General features: G+C 43.1%; 1 protein-coding gene across 1 annotated transcript in view; it reads right to left on the reverse strand.

The window, feature by feature from the left end:
- polr2b (RNA polymerase II subunit B) overlaps positions 1-16,900 on the reverse strand; it is a 58,921-nt gene extending 42,021 nt beyond the window's left edge. The window contains exons 1-2 of the mRNA XM_055642636.1: positions 16,734-16,900; positions 10,664-10,736 (exon numbers count right to left, since the gene is read on the reverse strand). Coding sequence (XP_055498611.1) covers positions 10,664-10,736; positions 16,734-16,758 — 98 coding nt within the window. The 5' untranslated portion in view covers positions 16,759-16,900. The remainder of the gene's footprint in view (positions 1-10,663; positions 10,737-16,733) is intronic.
- Between the last annotated feature and the right edge of the window lie 1,601 nt (positions 16,901-18,501).

Here is an 18,501-nt window from a genome sequence, read left to right on the forward strand (position 1 = left end):
TGGGATCATGGCCAAAGGATAAGTAAGAGGATGTGTCTGGGAGTTGTTACCTGACCTCAGCCCGGTAGAGGTCAGCATGCCAGACTACCATGGCACCTCCCTTGTCGGCGGGTTTGATTATAATGTCAGGGTTGCTGCAGAGTGAGTGGAGGGCTGTATGTTCAGAGGGGATGAGGTTGGAGTAGGTAAAGATAGTGGAAAAGGTGAGACGGTTGATGTCACACCAGCAGTTAGAAATTAAGAGGTCTAAAGAGGGTAGAAGGCCGTTCTGGGGAGTCCAAGAGGATGGAGCCCAAAATACAATTTTGGAGATGGCAGCAGATTTAACATGAGGCAATATTGGTGATAATCATTCTATTGTAGAAGAGCGCGTAAGACTCATCCTCAATAATTCTGTACTGATTTTGGCCACAAGTTAGAGAGCTGAGTATCCAAGCCAAATCACTCCATGTAGCTGCCTAACAGAGCTAACTATGAATTGTATGATTAGTTCCCATAGCAGTAACAGCATCAGTGTAAAGCTGCTCAGGGTAAAGGACAACTTGATAGTTTATAATTTCAGCAAATGTGAGCAGTTTACTACAGTACTAGTCAGGGCCGTGGAGTCAGAGTCGGAGCAATTTTGTGCTGCTGGTGTCGGAGTGGGTAAAATGTTCCGACTCTGACCTCAACATAAATTTCAGAGACTTGTAAATCGGACTGTTAAACATACCGCACACTTTATTTCCACCCGAGAGAATGAAAAATCACATTGGTGCAGCCATCTGGCGGCAGAACAACGAGAAACAAAATGTAAACAAATCTCAACAGCAGCTAATTTCCCTCCACCTGTTACTGAGTGCACGTTTGGATAATTTCTGAATTCAAAAGGTAAATTTAGTCATTCATTTATGGGAAAATATATTATAAACAAAATACAGATTATGAATTTTCATGACTTATTGCAAAGAATTATTATTGCAAAGCAAATTAATCAAAAAATTAATTCCTTCTCAACAGCAGTAAACACTAGTCTTGGCAAAACGTCAAACAATATGGTAATTTTTTGTCATTACAAACCATAATTTCCAGTTTCAGTGGGATGCTTCACAATATTCTAGGTTAAAAGGTTTGTAGGGGGTTGGGTAATGAAGGAAAAGGTTAGGGCTCATTTAGGTAAAAGTATAGTAAACACCAGCTAACCTAAACTAATGGGGGAGGGGGGGGCTGCATTTCCTTGACCTCTCCCCTTTAACCTAATCTAAACTAACAAGGGGGCAGGCTGCGACCCTTGACCCCCCCCCCAACCCCTTAAAACACGTTCCCTCAATTTATTTAATTATTACTATTAAAGTGAGTTAGTCAAGGTAAGTAAAGTATGTCAGTTCTTCTGCCGGTATTTACTATACTTTAACCCCGTATTTTGTGATATATAAAAGATGTTAATAATTCCATTTCAGGCACTATTCATTCACCGATGTCATTAATTCTTTTCTTTTTCAGGAAAAAAATTTGAGTTCATTCAAAATTTCCCAAGTTAACAAGTTTGAAATCTAAAGCCTCTTTCTCACTGACAAAGAAATGTCCAACCAGATCTGCTGTTTTGGAATGTTTTACTATTATTACAGATGAAAAACATTGTGTGTGTCAGCATATGATAGAAGATGATGATGGTGAAAGATTGAGTGAAGCAAAACTCAGTTGTTTTTCTGGCTCTGATACAAATGCTCCAACAAGAGCTTCAAATTTGAAAAGACTTGCAGCGTTTCCACCCTAAAATTTTAGACGTTGTAAATGAGATACAAGAACCAATAAAAATCTTTCAACTACATTAAAGTCTGCAAAAAACAAGACTCCTGAGGGACAACCCAGACAAGCATCACTTACAAAGTTTATTACTGCAGACAAAGTAACCATAACAATGACCACAGAAATTTTTAACACCTTATCGAACTTGTTATAAGAAATGGTGTAACCTTAACTTTATTTTCACAACCAGCCTTTCTAGGCCTAAATGGAGAAATGGCTAAGAAACTAGGATTTTCTCTGGCAAGGGAGAGTATCTGAAAACTTATACTTGAAGAAGCCAAGAATGAAAAGGAAAAGCTTCGAAAAACTCTTAAGGGGAGGTTCATGTTCATTAAAATGGATGTCACCACTCATCACAGTTATTTTGCCATCAATGCTAGATTTATTGATGAAAACAATAAAATAGTAACTCGGACATTAGGCTAAGGCACATCATGAGAGCATTTATTTGCAGAACTTAGTGGAAGAAATTTTGAAAGATTTTGAAATTAAGGAAGACCAGATTCTATGCATCGTCACTGTGATAATGCTTCAAATATGCTAATGGGGCTTTCTCACGGGGCGACTTGACGCAAGAGGTAACCAGAGTTGAACATCGTGGGAACCTCGTACGATAACCGTACTGCATTCGTGGACCACCATGGCGCTAACGGCAGGTACTCGTGTAACTTGTTGACTCGGGAGAAAATTCAAGCAAGCTTGAATTTCTCCAAGAGTGACTTGTACACTTGTGGTTGAACATTGATACATTATATGGACGTAGTGGCCGGTGTGATATCCGTAATAACTCTTGCGTTTACCGTGGGAACTCCTGCGAACGGTGAACCCGGAAGCTGGACAGAGGGGACAGAAGGTGAGTAAAAAAGGTGGTCTCAATATCGCCAATGGAACATGTGTCCATCGAGGACGTCCCACCTCATTGTCATTGTTGGAGAATCTTTTTCACTGGAACACTTGCAGAGATGGCACCCAGAAAAGCTCAAAGAAAGGGGGTAAAGCATGTCAGAAAGGTTTTTGCCATGCAGGAGGATGAGGTGGAGACGCAGCAAGAGAAACAGGTGGAGAGGCAACAGGAGATGCCACAGATAACACTGCCTGTTGGCTTCTTGGAGCAGGGAGAGGTGAGCAAGGTGGATTTCAGATTGCCTCCCCAGTAGCCGTTGTAGGAATAGCCTCAACAGACGCGTATATAAAGGGAAGATGGCAGAAGGTAAGGCCATATAACTTCACCAGGGAACAAGAGGGGAAACTTGTAGAATGGTACCAATTCAACGAAATTCATTACGATAAATCCAGAGAGGATTACAGAAACAGGGAGAAAAAACGGAACCTGCTGGAGACGAAGGCTGCGGAGTATCCCGGGTGCTCATGTGAGTATATATATAACGATACATTAGTACATCAACAGGAAAACCATTTAATGTTATCCATGATTTAAAAACATACATTGCTATTGATGTAAAAGTGCTGTTTTTGCAGTTAACTTAAACTTCTCTTATAAGTGTGTCTGTGCCCTGCAGCTGCATAGTAAAAAAGTCACAGACATTTTACACGCTCAGTGTTTGAAGTTGGAATCATGTCTCCAAGAGCCATAAAATACATTATGCATGAGGGCAGGCAATTTTCACTTGTAATGCTTGTCTTAAAAAAGGCCATCTGTATTTACAAACTTGTGCTCAGGTATCCAAGAAGCACAAGAAATACCACATTAAATGCGGAGGGCAGGCTCTTAAACAGGCCTCTATTTACTGTCCAGAACTTTTAATATAACGGAAGACATCCAATGCTAGAAGTTCTATTTAATTCCACCACTACTTTAATGCAGATGACCAACTCATGCAATGGTTCACGAATCAGAGGACCATCTATGTAAAGGTCACTGCACTTAGGACCTAAACAGGGTCAGCTGGCAGCACACTGACAGAGAGGAATAGGTGGACCGAGGAGGTGGCGGTTCCTATCAGGGCATATTGTGCGTGTAGTGACCAGGACTAGCGCACCCAAGGTACTTTTATTACAACAATTTTTTGAAGTCATGAGGCTCTGGACACTATGTCTAAATGATTTTATGTAATTCCTACAGGAACAACACATCATTGAGCATGCGTTCCATGATCCTCTGGAAGGGACTTCCACGCCGAGCCCATCCACCAGCACCGCAGTAGGCACATTTCCAGTATTGACCTCACCACACCCGGAGGTGCTGAAGAAGGGACAGATGCAAACAGCATGAAAAGTGTGAGAATATAAACTTGATGCTTATTGGACAATGCACCCACCCAGCATTTTGCTGTTTTTTAAATTTGCGCTGTGAATTTTCAGCTCAATAATACTGTTCGAGACGGTATAAAATTGTTGGAGGAAGGACGCCCGAGACCAAACAGCTTTAAGCAGAGGGCTTTCGACTTCTGTCAAGCTATGATGCAAGAAGAAATCAACGAAGGAGATTGGGATTTTGTTTGGAATATGATCAATGGGGCAATCACTACGCGAAATTTAACGGTATAGATCTATTCTTAATCTTCTTCCCTTCATTCAGCGTTTCTGTTAAAAATCTTTATTTCTCACATCATAAAGCAACATAGTTTTAATGTGTGGTGTTGTCTGTGCAGTTAATGGAAGCACGTGCACCTGAGGCGCAGCGTCCACTGGTTCCTCAGCCTCGCCCGCCTCACTTCTATGACCAGGTATTAACAAATATATGAGCGCTTTAATCTGTGTTCTCACAAACTTAATTCATAATCTGTCTTTTTTTAATGCATTGACTAATACATCACTCTGTGATTAGAAAGTATACAGATAGGACACATGGAGTGCCGCGTGCAATGGGAGCACAGCCACAATTCCGTGCTGAACAGGTAAACAATTGTCTTCTGTGGGATTGAATTTAAAAAATAGAGATTTGCATCCGCATATGGACATCAACTTATTCATGAGTTATGTTAATGAGATTCAAGAAAATAGCTATCTTCTATCTATTCTATATCTATCTATCTTCTATATATATATAAAACTCAAATCAGTCCGCCTGCAGTACGGATCCCTTCCTGCCTTTTGATTCGTTGACGGCTGCTCCTTCCTCAGCTTCCAACACACTTCGAAACAATGTTGCAAGACAGGAACACTGAACTTTTCACTGCTGCAGCAGGCAGGGATTTTTTTTAAAGAGGCAGGGCAGTGCTGGAATCTTACTTTTGAGAACGGCTTCAGTTCCATTGGAGGAGACGGGTGCATGGTGGAATATTGGGTTGGGGGATCACACCATTGGGGGAGCAGACCCAACGGGTCTGCACTTGGTCTAGTTAATATATAAAACTCAAATCCATCCGACGTCCGCCTGCAGTACGGATATCCCTTCCTGCCTTTTGATTCGTTGACGGCTGCTCCTTCCTATCAGCTTCCAACACACTTCGAAACAAAGTTGCAAGACAGGAACACTGAACTTTTCACTGCTGCAGCAGGCAGGGGAGGTGCCATTGAGGGAGGCAGGGGAGTGCTGGAAACTTACATTTGGCAACGGCTTCAGTTCCATTGGAGGAGATGGGTGCATGGTGGAATATTGGGTTGGGGGAATCACACCATTGGGGGAGCAGACCCAACGGGTCTGCACTTGGTCTAGTATATATATATATAAAAGTCTGTGGCTGCCGCCTGCCGTCCAGCTGCCAGCTGCCTTTCTTCCTTTTGATTCACTGCTCCTTCCTGTCAGCTTCCAACACACTTCGAAACAAAGTTGCAAGACAGGAACACTGAACTTTTCACTGCTGCAGCAGGCAGGGGAGGTGCCATTGGATTTTTTTTTTAAAGAGGCAGGGCAGTGCTGGAATCTTACTTTTGAGAACGGCTTCAGTTCCATTGGAGGAGACGGGTGCATGGTGGAATATTGGGTTGGGGGATCATACCATTGGGGGAGCAGACCCAACGGGTCTGCACTTGGTCTAGTAATCTTTAAAAGGGACTTTACTGAAAGGTCCCGCATTTTTATGGTCTGTGAGAAATTTTTCACATGTACTTCTTAATTTCCTTCTAGAGACACTCACCATCACCACTGATGTTTACAGAGCAGCAGCCTGCTAGAATTCCATCGTTGCCTTTTCAATTCAATTCAACTTTAATGTTTTGTTTACAGAGAGGGCAGTGCACAAACACCATTTCAAGAAGGGGCAGATGGTTTCGCCGACGTCAATTAGTCCAGTTATCCCTCGGACGTTGAGAATTATTTATGTAGTCTTTAATCGTTTGAGTTTTAGTTTATTTTAGTTGTTGGCCACTCACCATTTTGTGTGACACCTAGAGTCCTTTATAAATGTCTGTATGTTAATGTGTGTTTTTTCCTCTTTGGCATTACTTTGTTTCTGTTGGAGGCTCCACATTTTATTATAGCCTGAAGTGTGATAAAGCTTTTAACTCGGCAGTTTGATTATCAGTGCTTGTTTACCTCATTGTTAAATAAATATATTTTTTACTATCAGATTGATGTCTGCAATTCTTCATTAACACATCACTACGAGATGAATGTCTCTAATGTTATAATCACTCTCATGCTGAAACACAAAACAGTTGAAGGGAGGTGATAATCACATTTTCATTCTTTTTCATTTTTGAGTGTTCAGGTCCCTCAATTGCTGAGCTATTTAAACGTTTGAAAGTTTCACCTCTCAGTAGATAATAAAATAAGACAATCATCACGGTCAATGTGAGACAAAGTCTTTATTCCTATTTGACAATATAAAAAGACGACTTCTTGCACATATTGAGAGAAGGTGCATCACACCAAACAACATTTGTCTAAAAAAGGGCTTCGCAAACATGAAAATCAACAAATGATGCATGCTAGATTTTTTAAAGCAGATTCTATTCATTAACCTCCGCAACAAGCCTAAACTCAGGCAATAAAAGGGACAATGCAATGTGCTAAATGGCAGGTTTTGCGGACGACCATCTTATAGGAAGCACTTTTCAGAGGACAACACTTTAAAGTGAAACAAAGAGAAGTAAGCAGGATTTCAACGGGACATTATTGTCAGCTTATTTTCTATGCATGTCTGCTAACATGCAGTAGTGTTCCTGTGGTCGGCTACCCATCAATAGAGCTGTCATGCCACAGCACACTCCCCAATTGTGAATTGTAGTAAGCGCAGAGATGGCCTCTTTGCTCTTTCCCACTGTATGTGCCCGAGTTACCTTTGAAACGCTGCAGTGGGACCATTTCCGCTTCGGTTGCACCACTTCTCCATGTACCTAGTGTTATTCCCCGTGTCACTGTCCACTAGGTCACCGTCCTGGATGGCTGTTGCTGATCCTGCAGCTGCACCTCTCATTCGGATCAGGTTGTGCAGAACACATGCTGCATATACTATAGTCTCCACATTCTTGGGCTTCTGCTCCATTGTCTTGAGCAAGCATCTAAATCTGCTTGCCAAGATGCCAAAACAATTTTCTACAACCCTCCTAGCTCTTGACAGCCTGTAATTGAAGATCCTCTGTTCCCTAGTTAGATTCCTCTGTAGATATGGCTTCATAATTCAGGGCCGTAGTGCAAAGGCTTCGTCAGCAACCATCGCATATGGGATGTCCGGGCTGTCTTCTCCTGGCAGAGGTTCTGGATCAGGCATGCCTGCTGTTCCACCTTCCATTTTCTTTCCAAGCCAGGTTTCTTTCCAAATCCGGCCATCACCAACACTTCCAGGTGTGCCCACATCCACATACAGGAAGTTGTTGTTATGATCAACCACCGCCAAGAGTACAATTGAGTGGAATTTCTTGTAATTGAAATAATTTGAGCCACCTCTGGGTGGACAACAAATTGCCACATGCTTGCCATCCAAAGCCCCACATGTGTGAGCAAAGTTCCAACTGTTTTCAAACCACAGCGCCACTCTCTTCCACGCATCTGGTGTACTGGGACATTCCATCACTTCAGCTGCATAAAATTTGATGATCGCCTCACAGGTTTCTCGGACAATACCACAGATGGTGTTGGTGGCGACAAGAAAGTTGTAAGATAGACTTTTATGAGAATCGCCTGAGGCCAAGTAGCGGAGGGTGATTGCTATGCGCAACCCTGGTTCCAGTGCCTTTCTCATTACAGTGTCAGTCTTCTTCAGCAGAGGTCCCAAATTATTCTTCAGCTCATTAAAGAGCTCGGGTGAAATTCTGACAAAGTTTGTGAATGCACTTTTATCCTCTTCGCACAGCACATTAAGCAGTTTATCATATTGTCCAAATAGAGGTCTCCGTTGAAAGATGGGCTTCACCCAGTGAGACTTCCTCTTAATTATCTTTTTAATTAATCTCGCCCTTCTGCCTTCACGCAAGCGTCCTCGATTCACATAGAGGGCTGCTGCATACAGCGCGTCAATGAAAAACACCACCATCCTGTACTCGAAACTACTTAGTACAGGCATGTCTCCAAATGAGTCAATTCAACCAAGGGAGGATATTAATAGTGTGTGAAAAAAAAAGTGACATCATTTGTGCCACGTGATGATTTAACAACACTTCACAGTTCACAATGTTCATTCAAGATTTAACAGGAAAGCTCGGGAGACGGACAAGTCACTCGCACAAATAACAGAAATGCCGAGTACCCATGGGAACTCTTTATCTACCCCCCGTTATATCGTGCTAGACCACGACCACTTCACTCTGGTTACATCTTGCGTCAAGTCGCCCCGTGAGAAAGCCCCATAAGCACAATAGAAAAAATTATTAAAGTTGAAGAAGAAAAAGTCACAACTGAATGGGAGATCTCACTGGGGCAGCACAAATATGATGGTTAAGCGTTGGCTTGACCTAAAACCCTTTCTAGAAGACATTGATAATCCCAGTATCTTACTAACTAAAAGTCAATGGAGGTTGGTATCACAATTAGCTTTCCTTGCTCGTCCCTTATTCAGTCACCAAAATGCTGCAAGATACAAGATACATTTATTTGCCACATGTGCCAGTTGGCACAGTGAAATGTGATCACCATACAGCCATACAATAAAATAAAGAACACAACACACGATAGAGTTCAACATAAAACATCCTCACACAGCAGAATCAAAAGTTTCCCACTGTGAGGAAAGGCACCAAAGTCAGTCGTCTTCCTCTGATGTTCACCCGCAGTCGCCGCTACGGGCAGCCCGCTGCTCAGGCCCGCTCGCCGGTATGTTTGCACTCCGATGTCGGAACGGGAGGACAACCTCAGCGGCTTGGACCTCCAAATCGGCCGCTTCCCACAGGAGTCCGGAGCTCCTGACGTCCCCAGGCCGCGCCGGGCGGAAATTCAACGCTGGCGGCCCTCGGCAAAGGGCCCCAGGTACCCCGCGATGGCGGTCAGTGCCGCCCGCGCTGGGAGCTCCGTGAACCACAGCCCCGCGATGTTGGAGCAGCGGGCCCAACACTCCGGAGAATCCAGCGCTGCACCACCGCTGCCGAAGCTCTGGTCTGGTCCCCGGCAGGAAAGGCCAATCCATATGGTAGGCCTCGAGGTGGGGGGGTGAGGATGCGACTCGGAGAAATAGTCGCATGCTCGCCAGGAACCGACTGGGAAGCGGTTTTCCCCTTACCCCTCCCCCATATAGAAAAACTAAAGAATCCCCAAACAAAACTATTTAGACAAACTAAAATAAAAAAAGATATGAAAAAACGGACAGGCTGTAGGCAGAAGCACCTTCAATGCAGTGCCCCAAGCAGAGGATTTAACTCCTGGTACATTCCTATGGGAGTAGAACAAATTAATATTTCACCTATCCAAAGCTGAAGGAATTGTATTGTCAATGAAGAAAAGAGAGGGTCTGCTACTTGAAAATCAGATCTTGTTAGCTGCTGCCTACGTAGATCCAATGAACCAAATATTGTTAAGTGAAGATCAAATTGCTAAAGCAAAAGACTATGATGTTGCAGTTCGGATAAAAGGGCTACTACCTGAAAAGTCAGAACCACAAAATGACGATGGGAGTACCAAATCCGTCTCATTTTCTCCAAATGATGGTCAGATTTTGCACAATATTTAGATAAAATTGAACAGTCGAGAGCAGAGCGCTCCCGTTTAAACATACGAAAGCAGCCTTTTGATGTTAAACTAATGGAAATTAAGCAAGATTTTCTTGGTGGTTTAAAAGAAGTAGAGAAATATCTAAACGTACAGAACAAGAAGCCATCCCTGCTTATCCAGAAATAGTAAAATTTGCAGCTATGATAGTAGCAGCCATACCACCCACTTAGGTCAGCGTGGAGAGACTGTTCTCCGCCCTGATCATAATTAAATCAGATTTAAGGGCTTCAATGTAAGAGGATCTGGCAGAAGCCATTCTGTTGCCAAGGACAAGTTATTAATAAATTTTAGGTATGTACTTTTGTAGCTATGTTACCTATGCATTTAGTTTTAATTTCTATTGCACGATAAAAAAAATTGTCATAACTTAGCTCATACCTGTGGCCTTAATTTAATACATTTTGGAGTAATGCTTTTATAATTTTTATTTAATTCAATGGAATTTTAATATTGTCATAGTCCTTTATGTAATTTTTTTTTCCTTTTAGCATAATGAATTATGGTTTTTTTTTAAGACAACTAAAAAAACATAAACAATTTTTTAAAAAGCCGCAATAGCATAGCTACAACCATTAGACTGGGTTTAGGACATGGGTTTGAAAGGTAGCCTATTGATTCATGTAGTTCTTAAGAAATGCCATCTTGTGTAATGTCATCCGAGCAGATTTAGAATTATTATACCTAGGGGTCACGGTTAGAGTCGCAGTCGGACATACAAGAAACAAAGGAATCAGTGTTGGGTGCTTTGGGTATCGACTCCACAGCCCTGATACTAATGCATTTATTTTATCTCCGTTTCTTTTGATAAAGTTAAAATGCCCATATCTTTACCTGATAACAATCCAGCATGCCTCCTGCCACAAATCAGGCGTAATTTCATCATCATCCTCATCATATTGTGTATCTAGAAATCAGGTAAAAACAATCAGTAAGATTCGAGGAACCATTCTCTATCAATACACAAAGTAATCGGTGAAAGTTGCTGGTGTGGGCAACTTGGGCCTAAGGGCCTGTTTCCACACTGTATCACTCTATGACCATCATTTGGTACAGTAATTTTAAAGTACTCAATCTACTAAAAGTAAAATAAACACGGATAGAAATCATAAATCAATGTCTAGCACAATTCTCATAGGTAGCATATGGATCAGTGGCAAACACAAAATGTTACATTTTGCTACTTTTGTGATATAGGAGAAAAAGCAAGTTACAGGAGTGGGTAAAAGATGAGAAATATATTTAAAATGAAGAAATAAAAGAGATTGATGAGCAGGAGGGGTGGGGTTTAACAAAAGAGGGGAGAAGTAAAAGTAGAGCCTGGGGTGGAAGAGCTAGTGTTCTTCTGGTTCTACAGCAAATTGGTCAGAACATTGCATAAAAAAAGAATGCATTACATTAAATTATCGATATATATTCTTTTCGTGGTATTAACCACCTTCCTTCGAGAATCAGAATTTCATTACTCTCTGCACTCATGCATTCAGGTTATCCCAGGTAAACCAAGCAAATATTATATCCAAAGATAGGCACAAAAAGCTGGAGTAACTCAGCAGGACAAGCAGCATCTCTGGAGAGAAGGAATGGGTGACGTTTCGGTTCAAGACCCTTCCTCAGTCTGAAGATAGGTATCGGCCCGAAACGTCACCCATTCCTTCTCTCCCGAAATGCTGCCTGAGTTACTCCAGCTTTTTGTGTCTATCTTCGGATTATGCATCGACAGTTCTTTCCTACACAAATATCACACCTCTTCTCAATGGCTATACCAATTCCTCTCACAAAGCTACCTGAAACCTGAGAAATGATTTGGATAGAGGATAGTTTGTTTAAGAAAGAACTGCAGATGCTGGAAAAATCGAAGATAGACAAAAATGTTGGAGAAACTCAGCGGGTGAGGCTGGAGGAGGCCCAGGACAGAAAGGTCAGATACGGAATGGGAGGGGGAGTTGAACTGCTGAGCCACCAGAAGGTCAGGTTGGTTAATGCGAACTGTGCGAGGTGTTGGGCGAAGCGATCGCCAAGCTTGCGCTTGGTCTCACCGATGTAGAGCAGTTGACACCTAGAGCAGCGGATGCAATAGATGAGGTTGGAGGAGGTGCAGGTGAACCTCTGCCTCACCTGGAAAGACGGCTTGGGTCCTTGGATGGAGTCAAGGGGGGAGGTAAAGCGACAAATGTAGCATTTCCTGCGGTTGCAAGTGAAAGTACCAGGGGAGGGGGTAGTTTGGGTGGGAAGGGACGAATTGACCAGGGAATTACGGAGGGAGCGGTCTCTGCGGAAAGCCGAAAGGGGAGGAGATGTGAAGATGTGGCAGTGGTGGGATCCCGCTGGAGGTGGAGAAAATGTCGGAGGATTATCTGTTGTATGTGACGGCTGGTAGGGTGGAAGGTGAGGACAAGGGGAACTCTGTTCTTGTTACCAGTGTGGGTATGGGGAGTAAGAGCGGAGCTACGGGATATAGAAGAGACCCTGGTGAGAGCCTCATCTATAGTCAGTGGGGAACCCCCGTTCCCTAAAGAATGAGGACATCTCCGATGCCCTGGTTTGGAACACCTCATCCTGGGTGCAGATGCGGCCTAGACGGGGGAATTAGGAGTAGGGGATAGAGTCCTTACAGGAAGCAGGGTGGGAAGGATAGATTGATTTTCTAAAAAATGAGCATCACAATGGACCTACTTTCAGACAGGTGCAATCACTGGATTAATGATTTTGAGTTCACTGTATCTAATAGAACCTGGCAGCAAGAAAGGATTGTTCAGTTCAGTTACTCAGGAACAAGCAATATCTTCACAGGTGTGCAGAGAAAAATGTTCGCTCAGTAGCATTCACTTTCAAGTTGGTACGAGTAGAGCGCAACACCTTCAATTTTTGGAGTTTATAGCTAGTTCATGCTCATTGGGATATGATTTGGAGAGATAAACTATAGATTGCCTCCCTCGGGAGAGTGGCTCATTTGGCAAGGATGCACACCGTTAGAGATATATAGCAGGAGTTACGAGTAGCCAACTCAGTGGGCCTAAGTATTTTTATCCAGATACTGTTCTGACCAGGACACAAAATGCTGGAATATCTTACTGGGTCAGGCAGCATCTCTAGAGAATATGAATAGATGCTGTTTCGGATCATGACATTGCTTCAGACTGTGGGGCTGAAGAAGGATTCCAACCCGAAACGGCGCCTATCCATGTCTACCAGAGATGCTGACTGACCTGCTAAGTCACTCCAGCACTTTCAGAGTCAGAGTCAGAGTCAATTTAATTGTCATTTGGACCCCTGGAGGTCCAAACGAAATGCCGTTTCTGCAGCCATACATTACATACAAATAGACCCCAGACACAACAATAATTACATTTAACATAAACATCCATCACATAGCTGTGATGGAAGGCCAAATAAACTTATCTCTCCACTGCACTCTCCCCCCCCCCAGATGTCAGAGTCAAAGTCATAGCCCCCGGCTGGCGATGGCGATTGTCCCGCGGCCATTAAAGCCACGCCGGGTGGTGCGAGGTCGCACACCGGGTCTTGGTGTTGGAGCCCCCGGTGTGCGCTCGCAGAGTCCGCGGCCATTCCAGCCGCGCGGGGCAGTGGTGTCAGGCCCCGCTCCAGGAGCTCTTCAACCCCGCAACTCGGGCGGGAGAAGTCGCCGTTGCAGGAGCCCTGAGAAGCGGTCTCCTTCCAAGGAGCCGTGGGCTCCCGGCGCCGCCGTCCACAGACCTGTAGAGAGCCTCCGACTCTCCGGTAGCAGCAGCAGCAGCAGCAACAGCAACAGCAACAGCAGCGCTCCTCCACCGCTCCAGACCCAGCCAGCTCCGCGACGGCAACGGTGAGTCGGCACCTGAGTCCCCGGTCTCTTCCTGTTGGAGGCCGCTCCTCGTTGCGGCCTCAACGACAATGGAAACCCGACGAGAAAAGGTCGGGTCTCCAGTGCAGGGAAAGACTTTGTGTCCTTTTGTATCAACCTGCATCTGCAGTTCCTTGTTTCTACTATTCTGATTAATATTTTCAAATGACGGTGGTAGGGCAAGGGCAGCTGTCCACAGTACCCAAGTTGGACGTGGCTCCAAAGATTACAAAGCAGGCAAGAAAATCAAAGAGAGCCTCTGAGCGACATGAAGGAGAGAAGCCCTATTTTAGTGGTGTCATAACAACATCTTACACAATGTCATCACAACCAAGGAACTAATCATTGACTTCAGCAGTGAAGAGAGTTAGCAGTTTCAAATTCCTGGACTTTGCCATCTCGGTCAACCTGTCCTCGGCAAAGCACATAGATGTAATTGTGAAGAAGGCATGCTCGTGCCTCTACTTCCTCAGATCTTCAAGGAGAATCAGCATGTCACTCAATATTCTAACAAACTTTTACAGGTGCACTGTACTTTGTATCTCAACTGGTTGCATCATAGCCTAGAATGGCAATGCCCATGCATAGGACGCAAGAGGCTGCGGAATGGTGAACACAGCCATAATGGAATCAGCCCACCTCAGCATCTACATGAGACGTTGCCTCAAGAAGGCATCAAGGCTGCATGGCCTACTGAGCATTTCCAGCATTCTCTGCCTTTATTTCATATTTCCAGCCTCTGCACTTATTTTACTTTCAATACAAAAAGGTTATTGAGCATTATTCCACAAATTTCACAATGGATCCTATTAAAGACCCAAGAGACTGCAAATGCTGAAATCTTGAGCAAAACAATAAAATTCTGGACAAACTCAGCTGGTCAGGTAGCATCTATGGAGGAAAATGGCGAGATAGCATTTTGGTGAGCCTCAGAATGAAGAAATGTTTCAACTTGAAATGTCATCTGTGATGATGTTCTCCTTTAGCACTTTGTTGACGTTTTGGTCAAAAATCAAAGTGCTGAAGAAACTCTTTGGGTCAAGCAGCATCTGTAAAGGGGAATCTTTCTTTAACCTAAGAGTACTCTTAACTCTATGTCAGGAGGTCCTGACCCAAGTTTCACCCCAGAGTCTTGAACATGTAAATCTAGACTGATGCTCCAGTAGCAAGGGACTGTTATTACATTTAAGATATACCTTTTCACATTACAAGTTCAAATAAGTTTATGCCTGCTATCTGGGGACTCAAAATAAAACTTAGTGTTGTTTTTGTAAAAAAAAAGTTATTCCCATTGTCTAGGCCAATTCACAAGTTATTGGAATATAATTAGGCCATTTGTCCCATTGCGTCTACTCCACCATGATCTCTGCCTCATAATCCCATTTTCCTGCATCTCCTCATAACCCTTGACACCCATTCTAATCAATGTTGTCTATCTCTGCCTTACAAATATACACTGAATTGGCTTCCACAGCCCTCTGTGGCAATGAGTTCCACAGATCAACTGCCTTCTAACTAAAGGTCCTCCTTACCAAAAGAGTGCCCTTTAAGTCTGAGGCTATGACCTCTGGTCCTAGACTCTTCCAGCAGTGGAAACATCCTTTCCACATCCAATCTATCTATGCCTTTGATTATTCTGTAAGTTTCAATGAGGTCCCCCCTCAAGTAAGTAGCTGTCAAACGCTCATATGCTAATCCACTAATTCCTGGAATCATTCTTGTAAACCTCCTCTGAACCCTCTCCAGAGCCAGCACATCCTTCCTCAGATATGGGACCCACATTTGCTCACAGAACTCCAAATGCAGCCTGCCCAGTGCCTTATAGAGCATCAGCATTACAAACCAGTTTTTGTATTCCAGTCCTCTTGATATAAGTGATAGCATTGAATTTGCCTTCCTTATTACTGATTCAACTTGCAAATTAACTTTTTGGGAATCCTGCACCAGCACTCCCAAGTCTCTTTGTACCTCCGATTTCTGGATTCTCTCTCCATTTAGAAAGTAATCTATGCCTTTATTCTTATTAAGTTCATGTTCATTTATTGTCACATACACCAATTGGTGTAGTGAAATTCACTGGCCAGGTCAGTCATACAATTTGTCATACTATATACACAGTATACAATATACAGTCATACAATATTACCAAAATGCTTGACTGCTACACTGAATTTCATCTGCCACTTCTCTGCCCACTATCCTAACCTGTCTTAAGTCCTTCTGCAGAGTCCTTGGTTCCTCACTGCCTGCCCCTCCACCTATCTTAGCATCATCTGAAATTTGGCCACAAAGCCTTCAATCCCCTTATCCAAATCATTGATACACAACGTGAAGAGAAACGGCCCCAGCACCGACCTTGTAGAACTCCACTAGTCACTGGCAGCCAACCTGAAAAAAACGTCTTATACCGCAACTCGTTGCCTTCTGCCATTCCTTTTAATACCATGGGCTCTCATCTTCCCTAGCAGCCTGACGTGCGCACCTTATCGAAGGCCTTCTGAGAATCTAGGTAAACAACATCTACAGCCTCCCATCTGTCTGTCCTGCTATTAACTTCCTCAAGGAACTCGTCAGGTAAGATCTTCGCTTCACAAAACCATGTTGACTTCTCCAAATGTTCAATCAACATCGCCCAACGAAGGTTACTTTATCATCACAATAATGCTGCGGGACAGCTTGTTGTAACTAACACAAGTTGGTTGCCTCTTCCTCCATTTGACTTTGAATACATTTCAGTGACTGAGAAACGATTTGGAAGCTTCTAAATAGGATGTTAAAATGCAGAGCAAGTGCAATTCTTCCGAAGACAAACATTGTTTATGTGGGTCAGTGAACACTAAACCCGGGGATAGGGACTCCCAGCTTGTGTTTGTATGCTGAGTGCCATTGATAGCGCCAGCTCTTTGGCCTGTGCCCGTCTCTGCTAGAGTGAGGCCTCGGCCTCGGCTGCGCCGCTTCCCCCGTGCTGGTGCCCGGGACGCCGGTCGCTGCGCCATGTTTTATTCTTTATTGCCGCGCATAATGCAGCCGCGGAATAAGATGTTCAAATGCAACACTCACCCTCGGCCTCGTCTGGATCGTACATGTTGATATCGCGGTGTTAGTTTGCCCGAAATCAGCCGTAAACGACCGACGGCGCCCACTCAACTAGACTCGACTCGACTCGACTCTACGCGTGGCGCAGCTTCAATCCGCCAGCAGCGCCTCGGCCGCCGGCTCTGCTCGGCAACGCGCATGTGCAGTGGCCTCCACTGTCCGGCGTAATGAAGCATCAAGTCTGCAGAGGGGGTGTAGGTTTATTATTGTCACGTGTACCGAGGTACAGTGGGGAAAAACGTTGCTTCGCATGCTATCGAATCAGATTTGTTAATACTATACATGAATACAAGCAAGTCAAGTTAATTGCGGGCGGATATAAACACAAAATGATGGAGTAACTCAGCGGGACCGGCAGCTTCTTTGGAGAAGGCGTTTCGTGTCGAGACCCTCCTTCAGTAATAGAGTTGCTGCCTTAAAGTAGCAATGTTACAAAATTTTGAGATTTAAAAAATCAAGTCTGCAATTTATCCCATCAGATAAAGCATAACAATAAGTTTAATTTGACACCTAATTCACTTTCATATCTCAAGTAATAAAAAAGTTATGGCCATTTTCATACTCGGAAATTAGCATCTTGTTCCCTATTGATTTTCTATGGACATAACAAAAAAGCTGTGATCATGGACAGTCAAAAACCCATAACCTTCTTAAAAATTAAGAGAACTGAATGAAATTTTCAGTTATCATAGATTGAAGCATTCTGAAACAAATATAAAATAATCTTACTTGGATGACCTGAACTTAAAGCATATAATTAGTTAGTTACCCAATTGTAGCTAATTTCAAACTTCAATTACTAGATCTAAACATCTATCCATTTCTTAATAAATGATTAACATTTTTAAATAGCCTAAGTGTCCAAATAATATTCACAAATAATTCACAATAAAACATGGTTTTTAAATCTCATTTACATCAATTTATAGGCCAAATGGAAGGAATTTAGTGTTCAATTGCTGCAAATTAAAGTACATTTTAAATCGGCTTTCTAGTGGGACCCTGTGAACGCGCTGGTTTAGAACGTTCACATTGCGCTGGATTTGTGCCCTCAAATGCCCAGAAAAATACTGCGGGATATAAAGAGCCCAAAATGAACTACTCGCTATAGAAAACTTTATATACAGGGTTCTTAAGAAGCCCCTTTTAATGTAAAAATAAGGTACATACCTTTAATTGTTTGCTTTATAAAACCCTGGGGCTGCGAGAGGTCGCGGGTTGAGAGAGTGATTTTTAAACTACTATAACTATTATACAAGGCCATAAAAACTAATAATACCTTTTGCGACGGGGTCTTTCAGCGATTTTCCGTTAATGATTTACTAGGCTGAACATTTTCGATTGCAACAGCCTAGTAAAAATCGCGTTTTAAAACCCGCCCCCTCTAAACAGCGCCAAAATCACACACACGGGGCTGGGACAGATTCTCAACGACGATTCAGGTAGGTTTTGTAACATACCTACTTAAAGAACCAGAGACCCGGGTTTGATCCTGACTACAGATGCTGCCTGTACAGAGTTTGTACGTTCTCCCTGTAACCGCGTGGTTTTCTCCGGGTGGTCCAGTTTCCTCCCACATCCCAAAGACCTAGAGGTTTTATTTTATTTTATTTTTATTTTATTTTATTATTTATTTCGAACAGAATAAAAGATTAAAAAGCACGCGTGAAACAGCATACAAAAAAACAAAACAATAATATTTATAAAGTGTCATAAACAATATCTATAAATA

This window comes from Leucoraja erinacea, chromosome 1, assembly GCF_028641065.1.
Source record: "Leucoraja erinacea ecotype New England chromosome 1, Leri_hhj_1, whole genome shotgun sequence".
In the NCBI taxonomy this organism is placed as follows: Eukaryota; Metazoa; Chordata; class Chondrichthyes; order Rajiformes; family Rajidae; genus Leucoraja; species Leucoraja erinaceus.